This window comes from Leucoraja erinacea, chromosome 29 (assembly GCF_028641065.1).
Source record: "Leucoraja erinacea ecotype New England chromosome 29, Leri_hhj_1, whole genome shotgun sequence".
NCBI lineage: Eukaryota > Metazoa > Chordata > Chondrichthyes > Rajiformes > Rajidae > Leucoraja > Leucoraja erinaceus.
In genome coordinates this window covers 15552149-15568103 of record NC_073405.1, presented here as the reverse complement: position 1 = coordinate 15568103, position 15955 = coordinate 15552149, and the positions used below count along the sequence as shown (strand labels likewise).

The following is a 15955-nucleotide window of genomic DNA, read 5'->3' as shown; positions in this document are numbered from 1 at the left end:
TTTATCCTCATCGATAAGTTTGGCAAGCCAATCAACATCACATGAATATAAACAAAGTGGCTAATGGAATACAACATAGCAGTGTACAGTCATACACTTTGGTAGAACGAATAGGGGCGTAGACTGCTTTCTTTGTGGGGAGAGGATTCAAAAATCGGAGATGCAAAGGGACTTGGAAGTACTGGTGTAGGATTCCCAAAAAGTTAATTTGCACATTGAGTTGGCAGTAAGGAAGGCAAATGCAATGCTAGCATTCATTTTGAGGGGAATAGAATCTAAACTAAGGATGTAATGCAGAGGCTACCTAAGGCAGCGGTGAGGCTACATTTGGAAGATTGTGAGCAGTATTAGGCCCCATATCTGAGGAAGGATGTGTTAGCATTGGAGAGTCCAGAGAAGGTTTATGAGAATGATCCCAGGGATGAATGGCATATTTGAAGGCTCTGGGCCTGTGCCCATAGAAGTTTAGAAGTGGAATCTCATTGAAACCTACCGGATAATGAATGGCCTAGATTGAGTGGATGTGGAAAGGATGTTTCCAGTAATGGGAGAGTCTAGTACCAGAGAGCACAGCCTCAGAATAAAAGGACGTATCTTGAAAATAGAGATGAAGAGGAATTTCTTCACCAGCCAGAGGGTGGTGAATCTGTGAAATTCATTCCCGCAGATGGCTGTAGTGGCCAAGAGATTGGGTATTTTTAAAGCAGAGGTGATAAGTTATTGATTAGCAAGGAAGTAATAGCTTATGGAGAGAAGACAGGAGGATGGGGTCAAAAGACATGATCGAATGGCGGAGATAACTCGATGGGCCGAATGACCTAATTCTGCTTCTGTCTTGTGGTTGTCTAAAAGGAGCTTTGGCAAATATTAGTAAAATTAGCTGCAGAGCACGGTTTTTATTCCTGTAAATCATTACATTTATAATAACAATTTAATATTGTCTAATTAAAACAATATATGGCAAATCATCAAGCTGAGAAACATCAAAACTTTATATGGATATGATTGATCCAAAAGCACACACGGTTTTAATTATCATATTCAGATCCATGCTAACATACAATCAGACTCAAGTTCAAGATGGCGGCGCTGGCTTAACAGCTGCGGCCCACCTGCAGTCCGTCTGTTTTTTTTCTTTATTTTTGTTCCTTTGTCATGTTTTAGTTAATTTTGTTTTATTAAGTTGTGTATGTGTGTGGGTGGGGTGGGAGAAACATGTTTTGGTCTTTTCCTTCGGGGGATGCGACTTTTGTTTCTGTCGTATTCCCCGTATCCGTCTCCGTCTGCGCCGAGGCCTAATGGCAGAGCTGGCGGCCTCGGAGCTGTGTGCAGCGGCGGCAGCGGCAGCGGAGACCCGACACGGTCTCGGAGCTGTAGCGGCGGCAGCGGCAGCGGCAGTGGAGACCCGACTCAGCCCTAGAGCTGTGGCGGCAGCAGCAGCAGCAGCGGAGACCCGACTCGGCCCCGGAGCTGTGGCGGGCGGCAGCAGCAGCAGCGGCAACGGAGACCCGACTCGGCCCCCGAAGCGTGGCGGAGACCCGACTCAGCCTCAGAGCTGTGGCGGCGGCAGCGGCAATGGAGACCCGACTCGGCCCCGGAACCATGGTGGCGGCAGCAGAGACCCGACTCGGCCTCGGAGCTGCGGCGGCGGCAGCGACCACCCGCAGAGTTTGAACCGGCCCGTTCGCGGAGCACGGTTGAGCCGCGGGATTTACCATCACCCGGTGGGGTCACAACATCTGGAGCCTGGATCGCCTCGGCGCAGAGGGAGAACAAAGAGGGAAGAGACAGAGACTTTAAGATTTTGCCTTCCACCACAGTGAGGAGGTATTTGGTGAACTCACTGTAGTGGATGTTAAATTTGTGTTGATTGTGTGTTTTTGTCATTTTTAATTATATGTAAGACTGCAGGGAAACGAAATTTCGTTCAGACCGAAAGGTCTGAATGACAATAAACAAATCTAATCTAATCTAATCTAGACTCAATGGCAGAAATCTATCAATAATTATAAAGATACAGATCATTGATGTTTACTGCAGCCGCAATAGACGACTCAAATTCAATTTCTCAATTTTACATCCTTTTCTGTTGAAATATGGATGTTTGCACTATGAACATTTGACAAAGTCAAAATAAACTGATGTAAATCCTCACACCACTCTATTTTGTCGACATTATAGCCTCTGAACAATCCTCTCATAATATGCTTCATGTATGCAGAGCACAGGACAAATCTCTTGAAAACAAGGAAACTGATTCAAATGAAAAAAATGTTGCGCCTACATCATTGAAAGCAATAAACTACCCTTGGACAAAACTGTCTTGTACTACACTCAAAAGTAAAAGTCCAGTGTTGGAATTGAAATTAGAAAAAAAAAATCACAGATATCCAACAATACTCTTGGATAGTTTAGGACCATGCTGTCATGTTGTTGAACATTGCAAATATACCGCATTGTACAAACACCTAATTTGCCAAGTTGAAGAACATTACTATTAAAAATCTCCCTCATTTCAATTGCATACAATCTCGAGCTCCCATATATTCCCTGTTCTTACTGTCTGGTTCTCCTCCTGACACTTCTGCCTGATGTCATTGAGCATGTCCTCAAGCTTGGCCTTCTGCTGGTCCATCTCATCCAGTCTGTCTTGGGCAGCTTGTTTTTGAGACTCCAGCTCCTGTAGGTTGTTGTTTTCCCTGTCCAAGTCATTTTGAAGTTCCTGCCAACAAAAAGAACAACCTTCAGTAACATAACCATCCTGACAACATTAATACTCAGCTTCAGACTCTAATGAAGACAGCTTTAATAACGCGTCATGTTATCATACAACCTAATTGAGTGCAGAAATTGGGGTGTTCTGTTACAGTTGTACAATATGTTGGTGAGGTGGCATTTGGAGTAGTGTTTTCAGTTTTGATCACCCTATAGGAAGAATGTAATTGAGCTGAAAGTAGTGCAGATATGAACCATGTATTACAAACTTACTGGACTATTCCAGGAGACAACCTCAATAATTTTGTTATTTGTTAATCCCATTCAGAACAATAAGTCTCATGTCCTAACTGCTGTGGGTTTAAGGTATGTAAAATAAGATCAGAGTGAAATTTATATTCCATATAACAACAAACACCTAGATAGTCAATTGAAATGATTCGCAAGATTTAACACATTTTACACTGATTAGCTTAAAGCCAAAATCTAATAGCAAATATGATACTCAGTCCTTCTGCACTCAGACAACCTCTTCCGTTCTTACGATCTTTCCACTGGAACAGTATCCTAATAAAGCATTTAAAAACAGTTCCAACTTCAGCTGAACTCCAATTATAAAGGAAGTTTAAGACTGACAGTACAGGTGGTCCGTTTGTTATTCATGCTTTTAAAGATTAAGGCACAGGGGAAATTCCCTTTGTGTTTCTCCCGTAAAAAAAATAAGATCTGTTACATCCACTTAAAAAAATTCAAAACTGCAACCCTGGGAAACAAACCTCAGGGAAAGATTCATGGCACATGGACCATAGATAAGCATGATTTGCTTTCAGTAAAGTAGATAAATTAATTTATTTTACATCTTTAACTTTGTTTATTACTCAATGAGTAATAAACACAAATCCAAAATGGAAAAAAAAGTTGCGATTCCATTATCCACAACATTGAAGTATTCTTGAAAAAATGTTTTACTTTCTTGGAAAGGAACAGCTATGTGATGTGATAGAAGCACAGAAAATAATTTAGAGATGCCGGATGTGAAATATTAGTTGTGTTTCGCTTCCCATAGACACTGTCTGACCTGCTGAGTGTTTCTAACACTTGGTTTTTAACTGCAGATTTTTGGCATCTTTTTATTATTTTTTCAATGTTACCGTAGTGCTGACTGAAAGGTAAATGTTGCCAATATAAGAAAGTGAAAAAAAAAAATCAAGTCTAATATTTTGAGAGGTGTAGGTTCAACATACTTTTATCATTTTGGAATTTGTGCTTAAGTCAATGCCCTTGAGTAATAAAAATAAATTAAAGAAATAAACTATCTACATCAGTAAGTGGAAATTGTGTTAGCCGACAAACGTTTGCCATGAATCTTTCCATTTCACTGAGCACTCTGTGTTTTCTTCAATACTATGAGCTAATTTGCATTTGTCTGATGACAGAAACAAAATCCCAGTTTACCATCTCATTCTGAAAGATACTACCCCTAAAAATATAGCTGTCCAGTACGGAAATACTGACCAACATCAGGAGGTCAAGCTATGAGAATTGGACTCAAATCCATGGACTTCTGATTCCAGGCAAGCCAACAGGGACGTTACAAATAATGATTTACTAGTAAAAATTAATTGAAAGAGGATGATGGTAGAATGTCCTTGTCCTCAGTGACAACGTGATGCAAAGGGTAAGGCTGCACCATTTGCAATCTTCTTCATGCAGAAGTTTCAGGTCAGCACCTCCCCGAGGTCTCAGCTATCAAAGCCATCAGTTTTCAGCAAATTCAATTCCCCTCACATGAGTAAATGCAGTAAAAACACCAAAATTGATGGAATCAGACAGCAATGTGTGCGCTCGAACAAGACATGCCTTTGGATCAGCTATTTCAACTCAATTAGAATTTTAGCATCTATACCACAATCTGGAAATTGCCCACCTATGCTCTGTCTTCAAGCAGCCAAATCCAATCCACTAAATACCACCCAATTAGTTTATGATCGGCAGAGTGATGGAAACCGTCTTTGACGTGCTATCAAATGTAACTAGTGCAACAATAACATATTCAGTTTAGGTTTTCCCTACAAACAGCATCTCAAAACCTGTGACCTCTACTAAATGGAAATATGCAGATTGCTGACATAAGAGAATAGTATCACCTGTAAGCTATACACCATACGGACCAAGAATAAATAATCGATAAGACAAATCTGTGTAACTTGAAGAAGCCAAGACCCTGCCAATATGCTTCAATGTCAATTTTGAACAAATTATCACTCTAATTGATATTTCCAATCCTCTTGCTTCTTGCTCTACATTGCATTTGGAAGGCGGCACCCAGTGGTTCTCTCGATTCACAGTTAATAGTCAGAGAGCTCCACAGGTACCCTTGATGTCTTTCCTGGTTTGAAGAAGTCATTGCCATAGTTCCACAAGGCCATGGAACAATATTTTTTAAGTTCACGACAATAATATGAACACACTAAAGACTCATTTTTTAATTAAGATTCATAAACGCAACATACATACCTGCACCTCATTAGTTTTCTGCCTGATGGCCTCTTCTTTTTCTCGGATATCCTGTTCTAGTACATACTTCTCCCTGTAACAAACAACAGTGTTTGTGTAGCTATAAACTTTTTTTTAATGCCAGGAAGGAATACACAGCAGAGCAACAGGGTTCAAAAATTAAGCTGCAGTCAAGAAAGATTTATAAAAGGGAAATTGAGGCTTTAACTAGCAGGGTGGATAAGAGGAAAAGTGGATGCGGAATAATTGGATTCCCAAAAGGAATCTGTTATAGTGCAGGGGTAGATCATGCACTTCAGCTTTGTTCCAAGACTCAATCCCTCCACGATTCTGGGTGAGGTGGTCTTTGCAACTCCATGTTCTTGCCTGGTCCCCAAAAACTTCTGAAGTCCTGACTTAAATATACTTAATGGCAGCCACCACAGCTTCATCGAGTACAGAATTTCAAAGATTCCGAATCCTCTAAGTAAAGAGAGTCCTCAGTTCAACCTTAAGTAGGTGACAAACTGAGACTGTTATATACATAAAATAACAAATAATGGTTTATTAACACCGAGTTTAAGTTCTGATTACTATCAACCAACAAACTTATAATGGTTTTCTTAATTAAATATTATGTATTTTTATCTCTGACATCACAATTTGCTGGACCTTTTGTTTAGAAGCATGTACCCAGTCCTGGAAACTTAATATCAGTCTTTTATTTTATCCCACCCCAGCACATCTTCATGGATTTTAATATATTAATTAAATAATTATTAATTATTAACTAAATTAATAATTTGGCTGAACATGTCCTCAATGGCTTATCCCTTTGATATTGTGACCCTTGGTTCTACAAACGTCAGTCCACAAATACCCATGCTTTATACGTTTCACTTCTTTCAAACTCAAGATTGTATCGATCTAATCTGTTTAATGCCTCTTCAAAGAATTTACCCCTTCTCAAGGCAATCTATCTGGTAAATCTAATCAATCTGGTCAAAGTGTGTATCATGTTCAATAAAAACAAAATGTTACAGATATTCAACAGATCAATCCTCTGTGAAGAAACAAACAGAATTAATTAGGAAAGTCCAACATGCGTTGGTTCTGTTTGTCTCGCCAGAGATGCTGATATAATATCCTCAGCATTTTATGTTTTTATTTCAGATTTTCTTCATTTGCAGTTTATTGCTTTTGAATTACATGATGTTAGATTTGTTTTGTACTTTTTGGCAGGTGGACTGCCAAACCACGAAGAAACTACCTTTTCCTTTTAAAGTTCCCAGTTGAAGTTATTTTTCCCCACTGGAAAAAAATCTGAACTTCAATTTAACTGATTATGTTCAACACGATCACATCATCGGCCTTGTTTCTACCAATTTACATGTATTTAATCCAGCAAAATTGTGAATAGCTTATCAAAAGAATTAGAGACAACCAAATATGCCTAATAAAACCAAAACCACTGGAGCAGCAATAAACACCCTTCTAGTGACTTAGCAGGATCTCTACAATCCAAGCCTGTAGTTCTATTAATAAAATTAATTAGACTGTGGGACCCGTTGGGTCCCTGTCACACGGGAGGCCTGGTCCCCCAATGCAACCCTTTCCCCAACGCAATATTCCACCACTCACCTGTTCCCCCAATGAAATATTCCACCATTTACCCATAGCCAACTGCGCAGGTGCAGCTCATTTCCTCTCATCCTCAGCACTCCCTCCCCCTCCTCTTCTTTCCCCTCTCCTCCTCCCCTCCCCAATCCCTCCCTCATCTCTCCCTCCCTCTCCTTTCCCCTACCCTCAGTCACTCCCTCCTCTCCCCTCCCTACCCCCTCCTATCCCTCTATCCCCCACTCTTCACCACCCACACTATCCCTCCTGACCTCTCTCACTGCCCTCCTGTCCATCTATTCTCCACTCCCTACCTCCCCCACTCCTCTCCCTCTGTGCCCCCTCCTCCCCCAGCATTCCCTCCCTACTCCTCTTCACCCTCCCTCTACTTTCCCATCTCCTCCTCCCCTCCCACAATCACCTCTCTCTCTCCTCACTGCGGGCCACATCTTCCGGCAGCTGCGGCTGTGGCTGTGCTCTCCGGCAACTGTGACCATCCCCTCCGGCCGCTGCTGACTGACTGACTGAGGCGCTGGGCAACGCCAGGCCTCAGTGCCTTTCTCGTTGGAATATTCTCCTCGCTGCAGGCCGCGTCCTCTGGCGGCTGCGGCTGTGGAACGCTGGGTGAGACGGGCGCCGCCTTTCCCTTTCACGCTGGAATATTCTCCTCGCTGTGGGCTGCGTCCTCCAGCGGCTGCAGCTGAGCCATGCAACGCCGGGCGAGGCGGGTGCCGCCGGTGACTGTCAGCGGGTGCGGCCAATCAGTGCGGCGATGGTGCAGGAAGGGGCGTCACTGTCCCGGCCGTGGCGGCGACTGACAGGAGAGGAGACCAATCTGCGCATGCGCGGTCTTTAAGATTTTTAAACCTTAGTAACTTTTAAAATATACAATTTATCAGAACAAAACTTGTTGCACTTGCAGCACAGGAGAATGGCGAGTAAGGTGGCACAAAAATCGTAGCGCTTTGTAAACTTAAAAATCATGAGGAACTTGTGAAATATAACAAATCTAAAGGAAATTTTAGAATTTATAGAATTTTTCGAGGATGTAACTAGTAGTGTGGATAGGGGAGAACCAGTGGATGTGGTGTATCTGGACTTCCAGAAGGCTTTCGACAAGGTCACACATAAGAGATTAGTATACAAACTTAAAGCACAAGGCATTGGGGGTTCAGTATTGATGTGGATAGAGAACTGGCTGGCAAACAGGAAGCAAAGAGTAGGAGTAAACGGGTCCTTTTCACAATGGCAGGCAGTGACTAGTGGGGTACCCCAAGGCTCAGTACTGGGACCCCAGCTATTTACAATATATATTAATGATCTGGATGAGGGAATTGAAGGCAATATCTCCAAGTTTGCGGATGACACTAAGCTGGGGGGCAGTGTTAGCTGTGAGGAGGATGCTAGGAGACTGCAGGGTGACTTGGATAGGCTGGGTGAGTGGGCAAATGTTTGGCAGATGCAGTATAATGTGGATAAATGTGAGGTTATCCATTTTGGTGGCAAAAACAGGAAAGCAGTCTATTATCTAAATGGTGGCCGATTGGGAAAGGGGGAGATGCAGCGAGACCTGGGTGTCATGGTACACCAGTCATTGAAGGTAGGCATGCAGGTGCAGCAGGCAGTAAAGAAAGCGAATGGTATGTTAGCTTTCATTGCAAAAGGATTTGAGTATAGGAGCAGAGCGGGTTCTACTGCAGTTGTACAGGGTCTTGGTGAGACCACACCTGGAGTATTGCGTACAGTTTTGGTCTCCAAATCTGAGGAAGGATGTCCTATAAGGACATTATTGCCATAGAGGGAGTGCAGAGACGGTTCACCAGACTGATTCCTGGGATGTCAGGACTGTCTTATGAAGAAAGACTGGATAGACTTGGTTTATACTCTCTAGAATTTAGAAGATTGAGAGGGGATCTTATAGAAACTTACAAAATTCTTAAGGGGTTGGACAGGCTAGATGCAGGAAGATTGTTCCCCGATGTTAGGGAAGTCCAGGACAAGGGGTCACAGCTTAAGGATAAAGGGGAAAGGGCGTAAACCGAGATGAGAAGAACTTTTTTCACACAGAGAGTGGTGAATCTCTGAAGCTCTCTGCCACAGAGGGTAGTTGAGGCCAGTTCATTGGCTATATTTAAGAGGGAGTTAGATGTGGCCCTTGTGGCTAAGGGGATCAGGGGGTATGGAGAGAAGGCAGGTACGGGATACTGAGTTGGATGATCAGCCATGATCATATTGAATGGCAGTGCAGGCTCGAAGGGCCGAATGGCCTACTCCTGCACCTAATTTCTATGTTTCTATGTTTCTATGAAACTTTATAGGAACAACGATGGGACAAAGGTGAGAAAGGTGGTGCAAACATTTGGGCGCTACCATGTATTGTTTTGGCGTAGATGCAAGTGCAATCACACACACAAACACAACAAGATTTTTAATAGTATATAGATAAGATTAGCAATTGAACTAATATAGAGCATGGATAGTTTCACAACTGGAGCTAGATATCAGGAACATAGGTAGAGGTGTGTGACTGCAGTCAGGGTATGGGGTTAAGAATATGTCCAGGAGGCAGACCAAGTTGGGAACAGGAATTTAGGTAGGTGTTCACCACAATACAGAAACATTGGCCAGGAAAATGATTCAAGCCGGAAGGGCAGAATATGGTAGGTATGCAGCTGGAGTTGGAAGTGTGTGGCCAGAGCTGACATTCAGGTGTGGCTGGGTAGCACCTTTGTACACAACCATCCACGTGTAGGCTTTAGCATTCATGCAGTATAGCCTAGTCTTCAGTAATTTAGTCAAGCTTGCCTCTAGATCAAGACTTTGTTCTGTTAAGCCTGTATGGCAGCTGGAGTGCAACAGTTCCCCTACATTAAAATAAATCATGCACAGGTAACTTCATGCCATGGTATGAAGTTCAGGACATGCAATATCTGAACTCCCATGAACAATCACAACAGCAACACACTTGAATGCTGCTTTACTGTTTTGACTCAGAAACCCAGACACTTTGACAGCAACGTCACTGCACAGATTCAGACACAATGGCTAGAGATGACCAGTTTAAAGAAGAAATTGGTAGCTATATTCAGATTCTGAAGGTTCCGACCAGAAACGTTACCCATCCTTTTTTCTCCAGAGATGCAGCCTGACCTGCTGAGTTACTCCAGCACTTTGTGTCTATCTATATCTTCTCTCCAATAACAAACTGTAAAAGAAAGGAGTGGAACTAGTTCAGGAAGCCACCTTGGTCTGCACGGATGAGTTGGATCGAAGGGCCTTTTTATGTGCTGTATAATTCTATGACCAGTCTGCCCCTACTGCACCATGCTACTTCCAACAAGATTCATGATGAAACCCTCGAAAATACAGACAACTCACAAGGAAATGAACTATTTCCTTCAAAGTACAAGTATAGTCTTTGATGGAACAGGTATCTGAAGATCAATTCCTCAGTCCTGATTTAAAACCTAAGGACCACCGTGTGGCAGAGAACCATGCCCTCTTAATTATTGCAGTAGACAGCACAAGGCACGAGAAAAATAGCACAAACACTGTGACCATAAAATTCTCCATAATTCACAGGAACGGTAAGTGAACCAATGTCATTTTGCTTTCTTAGGCCAACACTTCGCACATTAAGGATTAGGTGTACTCACTCGGTCAGATACATTGGGCAAGCAATGCCATTCACATGCCTGATCAGGGCTCTCGCTTAACTTTTTGTCCCTGTTGCCAGCCGGGCAACCTTGACAGCTTTTTAGGTTGCCAAATGAGAGTTTAGGTGGTCATTTAAGACGGTTTGCATGAAGCGTGTGCTAATGTGCTTGGATGAAGTGCGTAGTTACCAGTTGGAATTATGCTCAATGAAGCATTCACATATTATGTTCAAGAAGGAACTGCAGATGCTGGAAAATCGAAGGTAGACAAAAGTGCTGGAGAAACTCAGCAGGTGCAGCAGCATCTATGGAGCAAAGGAAATAGGCAACGTTTCAGGCCGAAACCCATCAGTTTGAAGAAGGGTTTCGGCCCGAAACGCTGCCCATTTCCTTCGCTCCATAGATGCTGCCGCATCCGCTGAGTTTCTCCACAATTTTTATCTACATTCACATATTATTTCTGCTTCAAATAAAGTCACAAGCTAAACATATTCACCAATCAAGACATTATATATACCGCAAAATTATAATACAATATCTCAACTCTTTTTACATATTGCAATTGATGCAAGCATGTTTTCTGTGAAGGACCGAAAATTACCATGACATGGCCATAGCATGGGTCGTTATTGCTATTGGCACAGAAATACTCTGGCTTCCCACATAATTTATCCACAACAAAATATACAGGTTGCAAAGAAATTTCTAAAGGCATTTTATGATAATAGCTGTTAAAACCGACTACCCATCTGACAGGTTAAACATTACACTAACTGACAAGAGATGGCCAAAGGCCATAACTGCAGCAAATGTTCTTTTGGTAATATGTTTAAAGGTGTCAAAACAAATAATAACATTGGGAATTAAAACACACTTGATTGCATTCCGTTATCAAACATAGTCAATGTTCGTTCTGAAAACCATGAAGCACAATAGGGTGGGGGGGGGTGTGAATCAGGGGGGGGGGGATAGATGGGGGGGGGGTGGGGGGTGAGAAGGCAATCGGTGCGGAATGGATGGATTGAGGCAGGTGAATTAGTACGCGTTGGTTGGAGTATGTAAAATAGTGAGGGGGGATGTCAGTGGTGTTGAATGGGGGGGATCAGTACGGGAAGGATGGGGGGGGGGATCAGTACAGGATGAATGGGGGTAGCCAAAAATGCTGGAGAAATTCAGCGGGTGAGGCAGCATCTATGGAGCTAAGCAACGTTTTGGGTCGAGACCCTTCTTCAAACTGTTCCTCCCATTCTTCTTGAATGGGAGGGATCAGTACAGGATGGATTGGGGGGGGGTCAGGACTGTGGATCGGAGGGTCTGTGCAGGATGAATGGGAAATCACTACAGGATGAATGAGGGGATCAGTATAGGACGAATGGGGGATCAGTACATGATGAATGAGGGGATCAGTACAGGATGCATGAGGGGATCAGTACAGGATGAATGGGGGGTTACTACAGGATGGATGGAGGGGGATTGGTGCAGGGTAAATGGAGGATGGGTCAGTACGGGATGAATGGGAGGATCAGTACAGTATGAATGGGGGGAGAAGTGCAGGATGGATGGGAAGGGGGGTCAGTACAGGTTGAATTGGGGGACCAGTGTAGATGGATGGATGGGGCGGGGGGGGTGGCAGGAGAATCAATGCGAGGTGGGTAGGGTGATGAATAAATTGGGGGGGGGGTAGGGGAGGGGAGGATATGGGATGTCAGTGGGACTAAATAGAGAATGAGGACATGGGATCAGTGCAGTGAGGACTCCCAAATAGAGAAGGAGGGGAGGGGGGGGGGATCAGTGCGGAGGATGGAGGGAGGAAGTTTCCCAGGAAAAGAGGAGGGGAGGGAATGGGAGGGGGGAGGGGGAGAGGGAGAGTGCAGAGCAGGTGGGAAGGAAGGAAGGTCAGCGCTCCTGGGACAACATCGCCCCGCTGCCTTGGCCGACCCTGTCCAACGCCAAAGTGCCGCTGCCTCCACGTCACCGCTTCCCCTCCTCCGCCAGCCAACAGGAAGGTGCTTCAGACGGCGGAAGGAGGCCTCCGCCTCCCCCTCCCTCTTCCCGGCCTCGGCGTGCGGGAGGGGTTGTGAAAGCACCGTTGGCAGATTTGCGACCGCTATCAAAGATCTTATATAGCTCCGCTATAAGATCTTTGGCTGCTACCGCCCTGATAACCGCCACTGCTTGCAAATCCGCCAACGGAGCTTTCACAACCGCTCCCGCACGCCGAGGCCGGGAGGAGGGAGAGGGAGGTTTCTTCCGCCGGGCGGGGTGCGGGAGGAGGAGGCGATGTAGCCGCTATCGCGTCCGCTGTTCGGAGCCCGTCATTCGCTTCTACCTTTCGCCACCACGCACCTAGTGTCTTTGCCCCACAATCAAAGATACTAGACGAATACCGCCACCGCCGACACGAAACGTCGCGTTCCTTTTCTCCAGAGATGCTGCCTGACCCGTGGAGTTACTCCAGATTTTTGTGTCTATCGGTATAAACCAGTATTTGATTGCCAAGCCGGGCAAAATGAGTCGGTATTTAGGTTGCCCGGCTGCACTTTGAGTGGTCAATGGCACCCGGGCAACCTCTAATTCCGAGTCCTGCTAATACTATGTTTCTGTAACAGACACTTTTCTGAACGCCCTCATGGGGAAGAGATTACCAGATGGGCATAAAAAGTTCATGGCCACTTAAAGTGATGTAGTGGCACTGAGAATGGTTTCAGTTTTAAATCCAAGCATAGGAAGCACAGAGGGGGACCTCACCACCTCACAAATTATCCACCTGTCTGCCCAATTAGACAATTTCTGACCTATCTGCAATTACCACTTGATTTAGCTTCATTAGCCACTCCAGATACTGAGGGTCTGCCCAAAAATGAACACCATTTATCCACTTGTCCCTTGCAACTATGTCTGAAACTTTGGAGCAAGTAGCTATTGGTGGCTCACATGTGTGTTTCGCTCTTTTAATCTCCTTACCCATGGAAGAAAATACTTGTCTTAACAGGTCTGGAGCAAAGGTTTATTGGATTGATTCTTGGACTAATAGTTTTGTATAATTTAAGATTTAAGAGACTAGATTTTCATGACTTGATGTTTTAAAAACGGGGAGGTAATATTTGTGCCACACAAGTATCAAACAAGAGCCTAATCACCTTTCCTTTGCTCTGTAAAATATATATATACAATTTCTATTCAATTTTTTTAAGTTAAACCTTGGAAAAAAATTAAAATCACTGTACAAAAACTCAAATAATATTCTAACTTTAACAAGTCCGAGGCCTTTCTGGTTTAAAGCTCAGTACATTCATCCATTCACAAGGAGATCTACAAGTATGAATCTGAAGAAGGGTCCTGACCTGAAACATCAACTATCCCTTTTCTCCAGAGATGCTGCATGATCCGATGAGTTACTCCAGCACTTTGTGTCTATCTTTGGTATATACCAGCATTTGAAGTTCTTTGTTTCTACAAGTTTGCCATTTACCCGCACTTCTACACTCTACACTCTAAAATGCGAATAATTAACAGGTTCATGTTAGCATTTGAAACCAGTCTGACAAAAAAACATATTTGTTTTCAAATTGTAAACAAGGCAAATCACTGTGGGTCATGTGGCTAGCACCGCACTCGAATACAAGAGCAGCTCTGTCGTGGTTTCTGTGGCTCTTGAGCTTGCGAAACACGCTTACAAGTAAACCAACACGGACTGTGTATAGCTATCAATCGCTTGAATATAGTCACTGTGGTAAGTTTGTTTTTAAGTTAAGAGTACTTCTTCATCTAAACTAATTACCACGCTGGCTGCAGTCCCACTGGTCAGGGTCATGTGGAACATTTAGTGCTTGCCAGCAGTAGTTTCGAATAAGGGTTTAGAGCCAGCTCTTTCTCACTCTGCTGCAGGTAATGGTGCTGTCAGCCTCCCCCCAATGAATCCTACAAAAATGCTTGGTTTGTGGAAGGCTAGATTAGGAAGAAATGAAGCCGCTCTAGAACTGTGGCCTTACTATTCACTCAAACCAACTTTATGTTGCAAATTGTGCAGTTTCAGAATTGAATCAATTTCACATGTAGCAAGCTGGACCACAACTTGGAAAATCACAAAAATTAGACATCACCAAATACAGAGATATAAAAGAGTGTTCTCTCTTCCCATGGTTTCACTCTCACATTCCGTATGAGAAATCTAGGACCGCATTTATATTCGAAAATCAGTTCACTAACTAACTCTAATACTTAATGAAATAATTTCCCTTGCTGTTTTACATATGCACCTGGCCAGAATCAACTATGTTCTCTTCATGAGATATTTCACTCAAATGTATGGAACTGCATCAGATTCCAGCCTGATCAACTTGAACATAGAACAGCATAGGAATAGACCCTTTGGCTCATCATGTCTGTGTCAGTTTTGATGTCAATTTAAACTAATCCCATCTGCCAGCACATAGTCTGTATCCCTCCCTCCCCAGCCTGTTCATGTGCTTACCTAAATGCATCTTAAAGTTGCTATTATATCTGCTTCCAGCACCTCACTTAGCAGAGTTTTCCAGATATCTACCACTCTCTCTGTAAAAATCTTACCTCACAAATCGCCCTTAAACTTTTCCCCTCTCACCTTAAATCTATGCTCTCTTGTAATTGACATTTCCATTCTGAAAAAAAGACTCTATCTACTTCTCTGTGCCTCTTATTATTTATTTCCATTTATGCTTAGCTTGTATATTTTATTGAAACATGCATTCCAGATTGCACCAAAATGTAAAGAAACTTTTGTAGCACCTACTGACACAGTCTAGCAATGAATAATTAATAGTATAATGAATAATGAATAGTACACATATGGAGAGACACCAAAAAATGAATTATGATCATTTGCATCACATACACACAATGACACTGAATCATGAACAGGGCTCAGTTACATAGACCAACACCAAATAGTGAATTAAGTTACTTCATGAACCTGCACTGACACAATAGAATAGTACAGCACAGGAACGAGCACTAAGGGCCACAATGTTTTGTGCCGACCATGAAACCAAGTTAAACTGATGTCATCTGGATGTACATGATCCATATCCCTCTAATCCCTGTAGTTCCATGTGCCTATCTAAAAGCTATTTATCAAATCTGACTCCACCACCTCTCCTCACAATGCAGTGGTGATGGAGGCAGATCGCACCAGTCGCCTTGGTTGTATCTGAGGCAATACAGATCGCTTCAGATACTGAGTTGGATGATCAGCCATGATCATATTGAATGGCGGTGCAGGCTCAAAGGGCCGAATGGCCTACTCCTGCACCTATTTTCTATGTTTCTATGCTTCACTACTCTCCATGTAAAAAACAGTTATTACACATCTCCTCTAAACACCAAGCACAGTGAGCAGATAACATGAAGTGGAGTCTCTGTAGGTCCTTTATGAATACAATCAAGGAACAGATTTTGGAAAATATGACAAATGGTTGATTTTGTCAGAAATA

At 43.2% G+C, this 15955-nt stretch overlaps 1 protein-coding gene across 9 annotated transcripts in view; it reads right to left on the bottom strand.

The window, feature by feature from the left end:
* The window catches only part of eps15l1a (epidermal growth factor receptor pathway substrate 15-like 1a), a 231422-nt gene that overhangs the window by 137904 nt on the left and 77563 nt on the right, over positions 1–15955 (bottom strand). For all 9 annotated transcript variants that reach the window (XM_055658739.1, XM_055658734.1, XM_055658732.1 and 6 more), the window contains 2 exons: positions 5233–5305; positions 2561–2722 (listed from right to left, as the gene is read on the bottom strand). In XM_055658739.1, coding sequence (XP_055514714.1) covers positions 2561–2722; positions 5233–5305 — 235 coding nt within the window. The remainder of the gene's footprint in view (positions 1–2560; positions 2723–5232; positions 5306–15955) is intronic.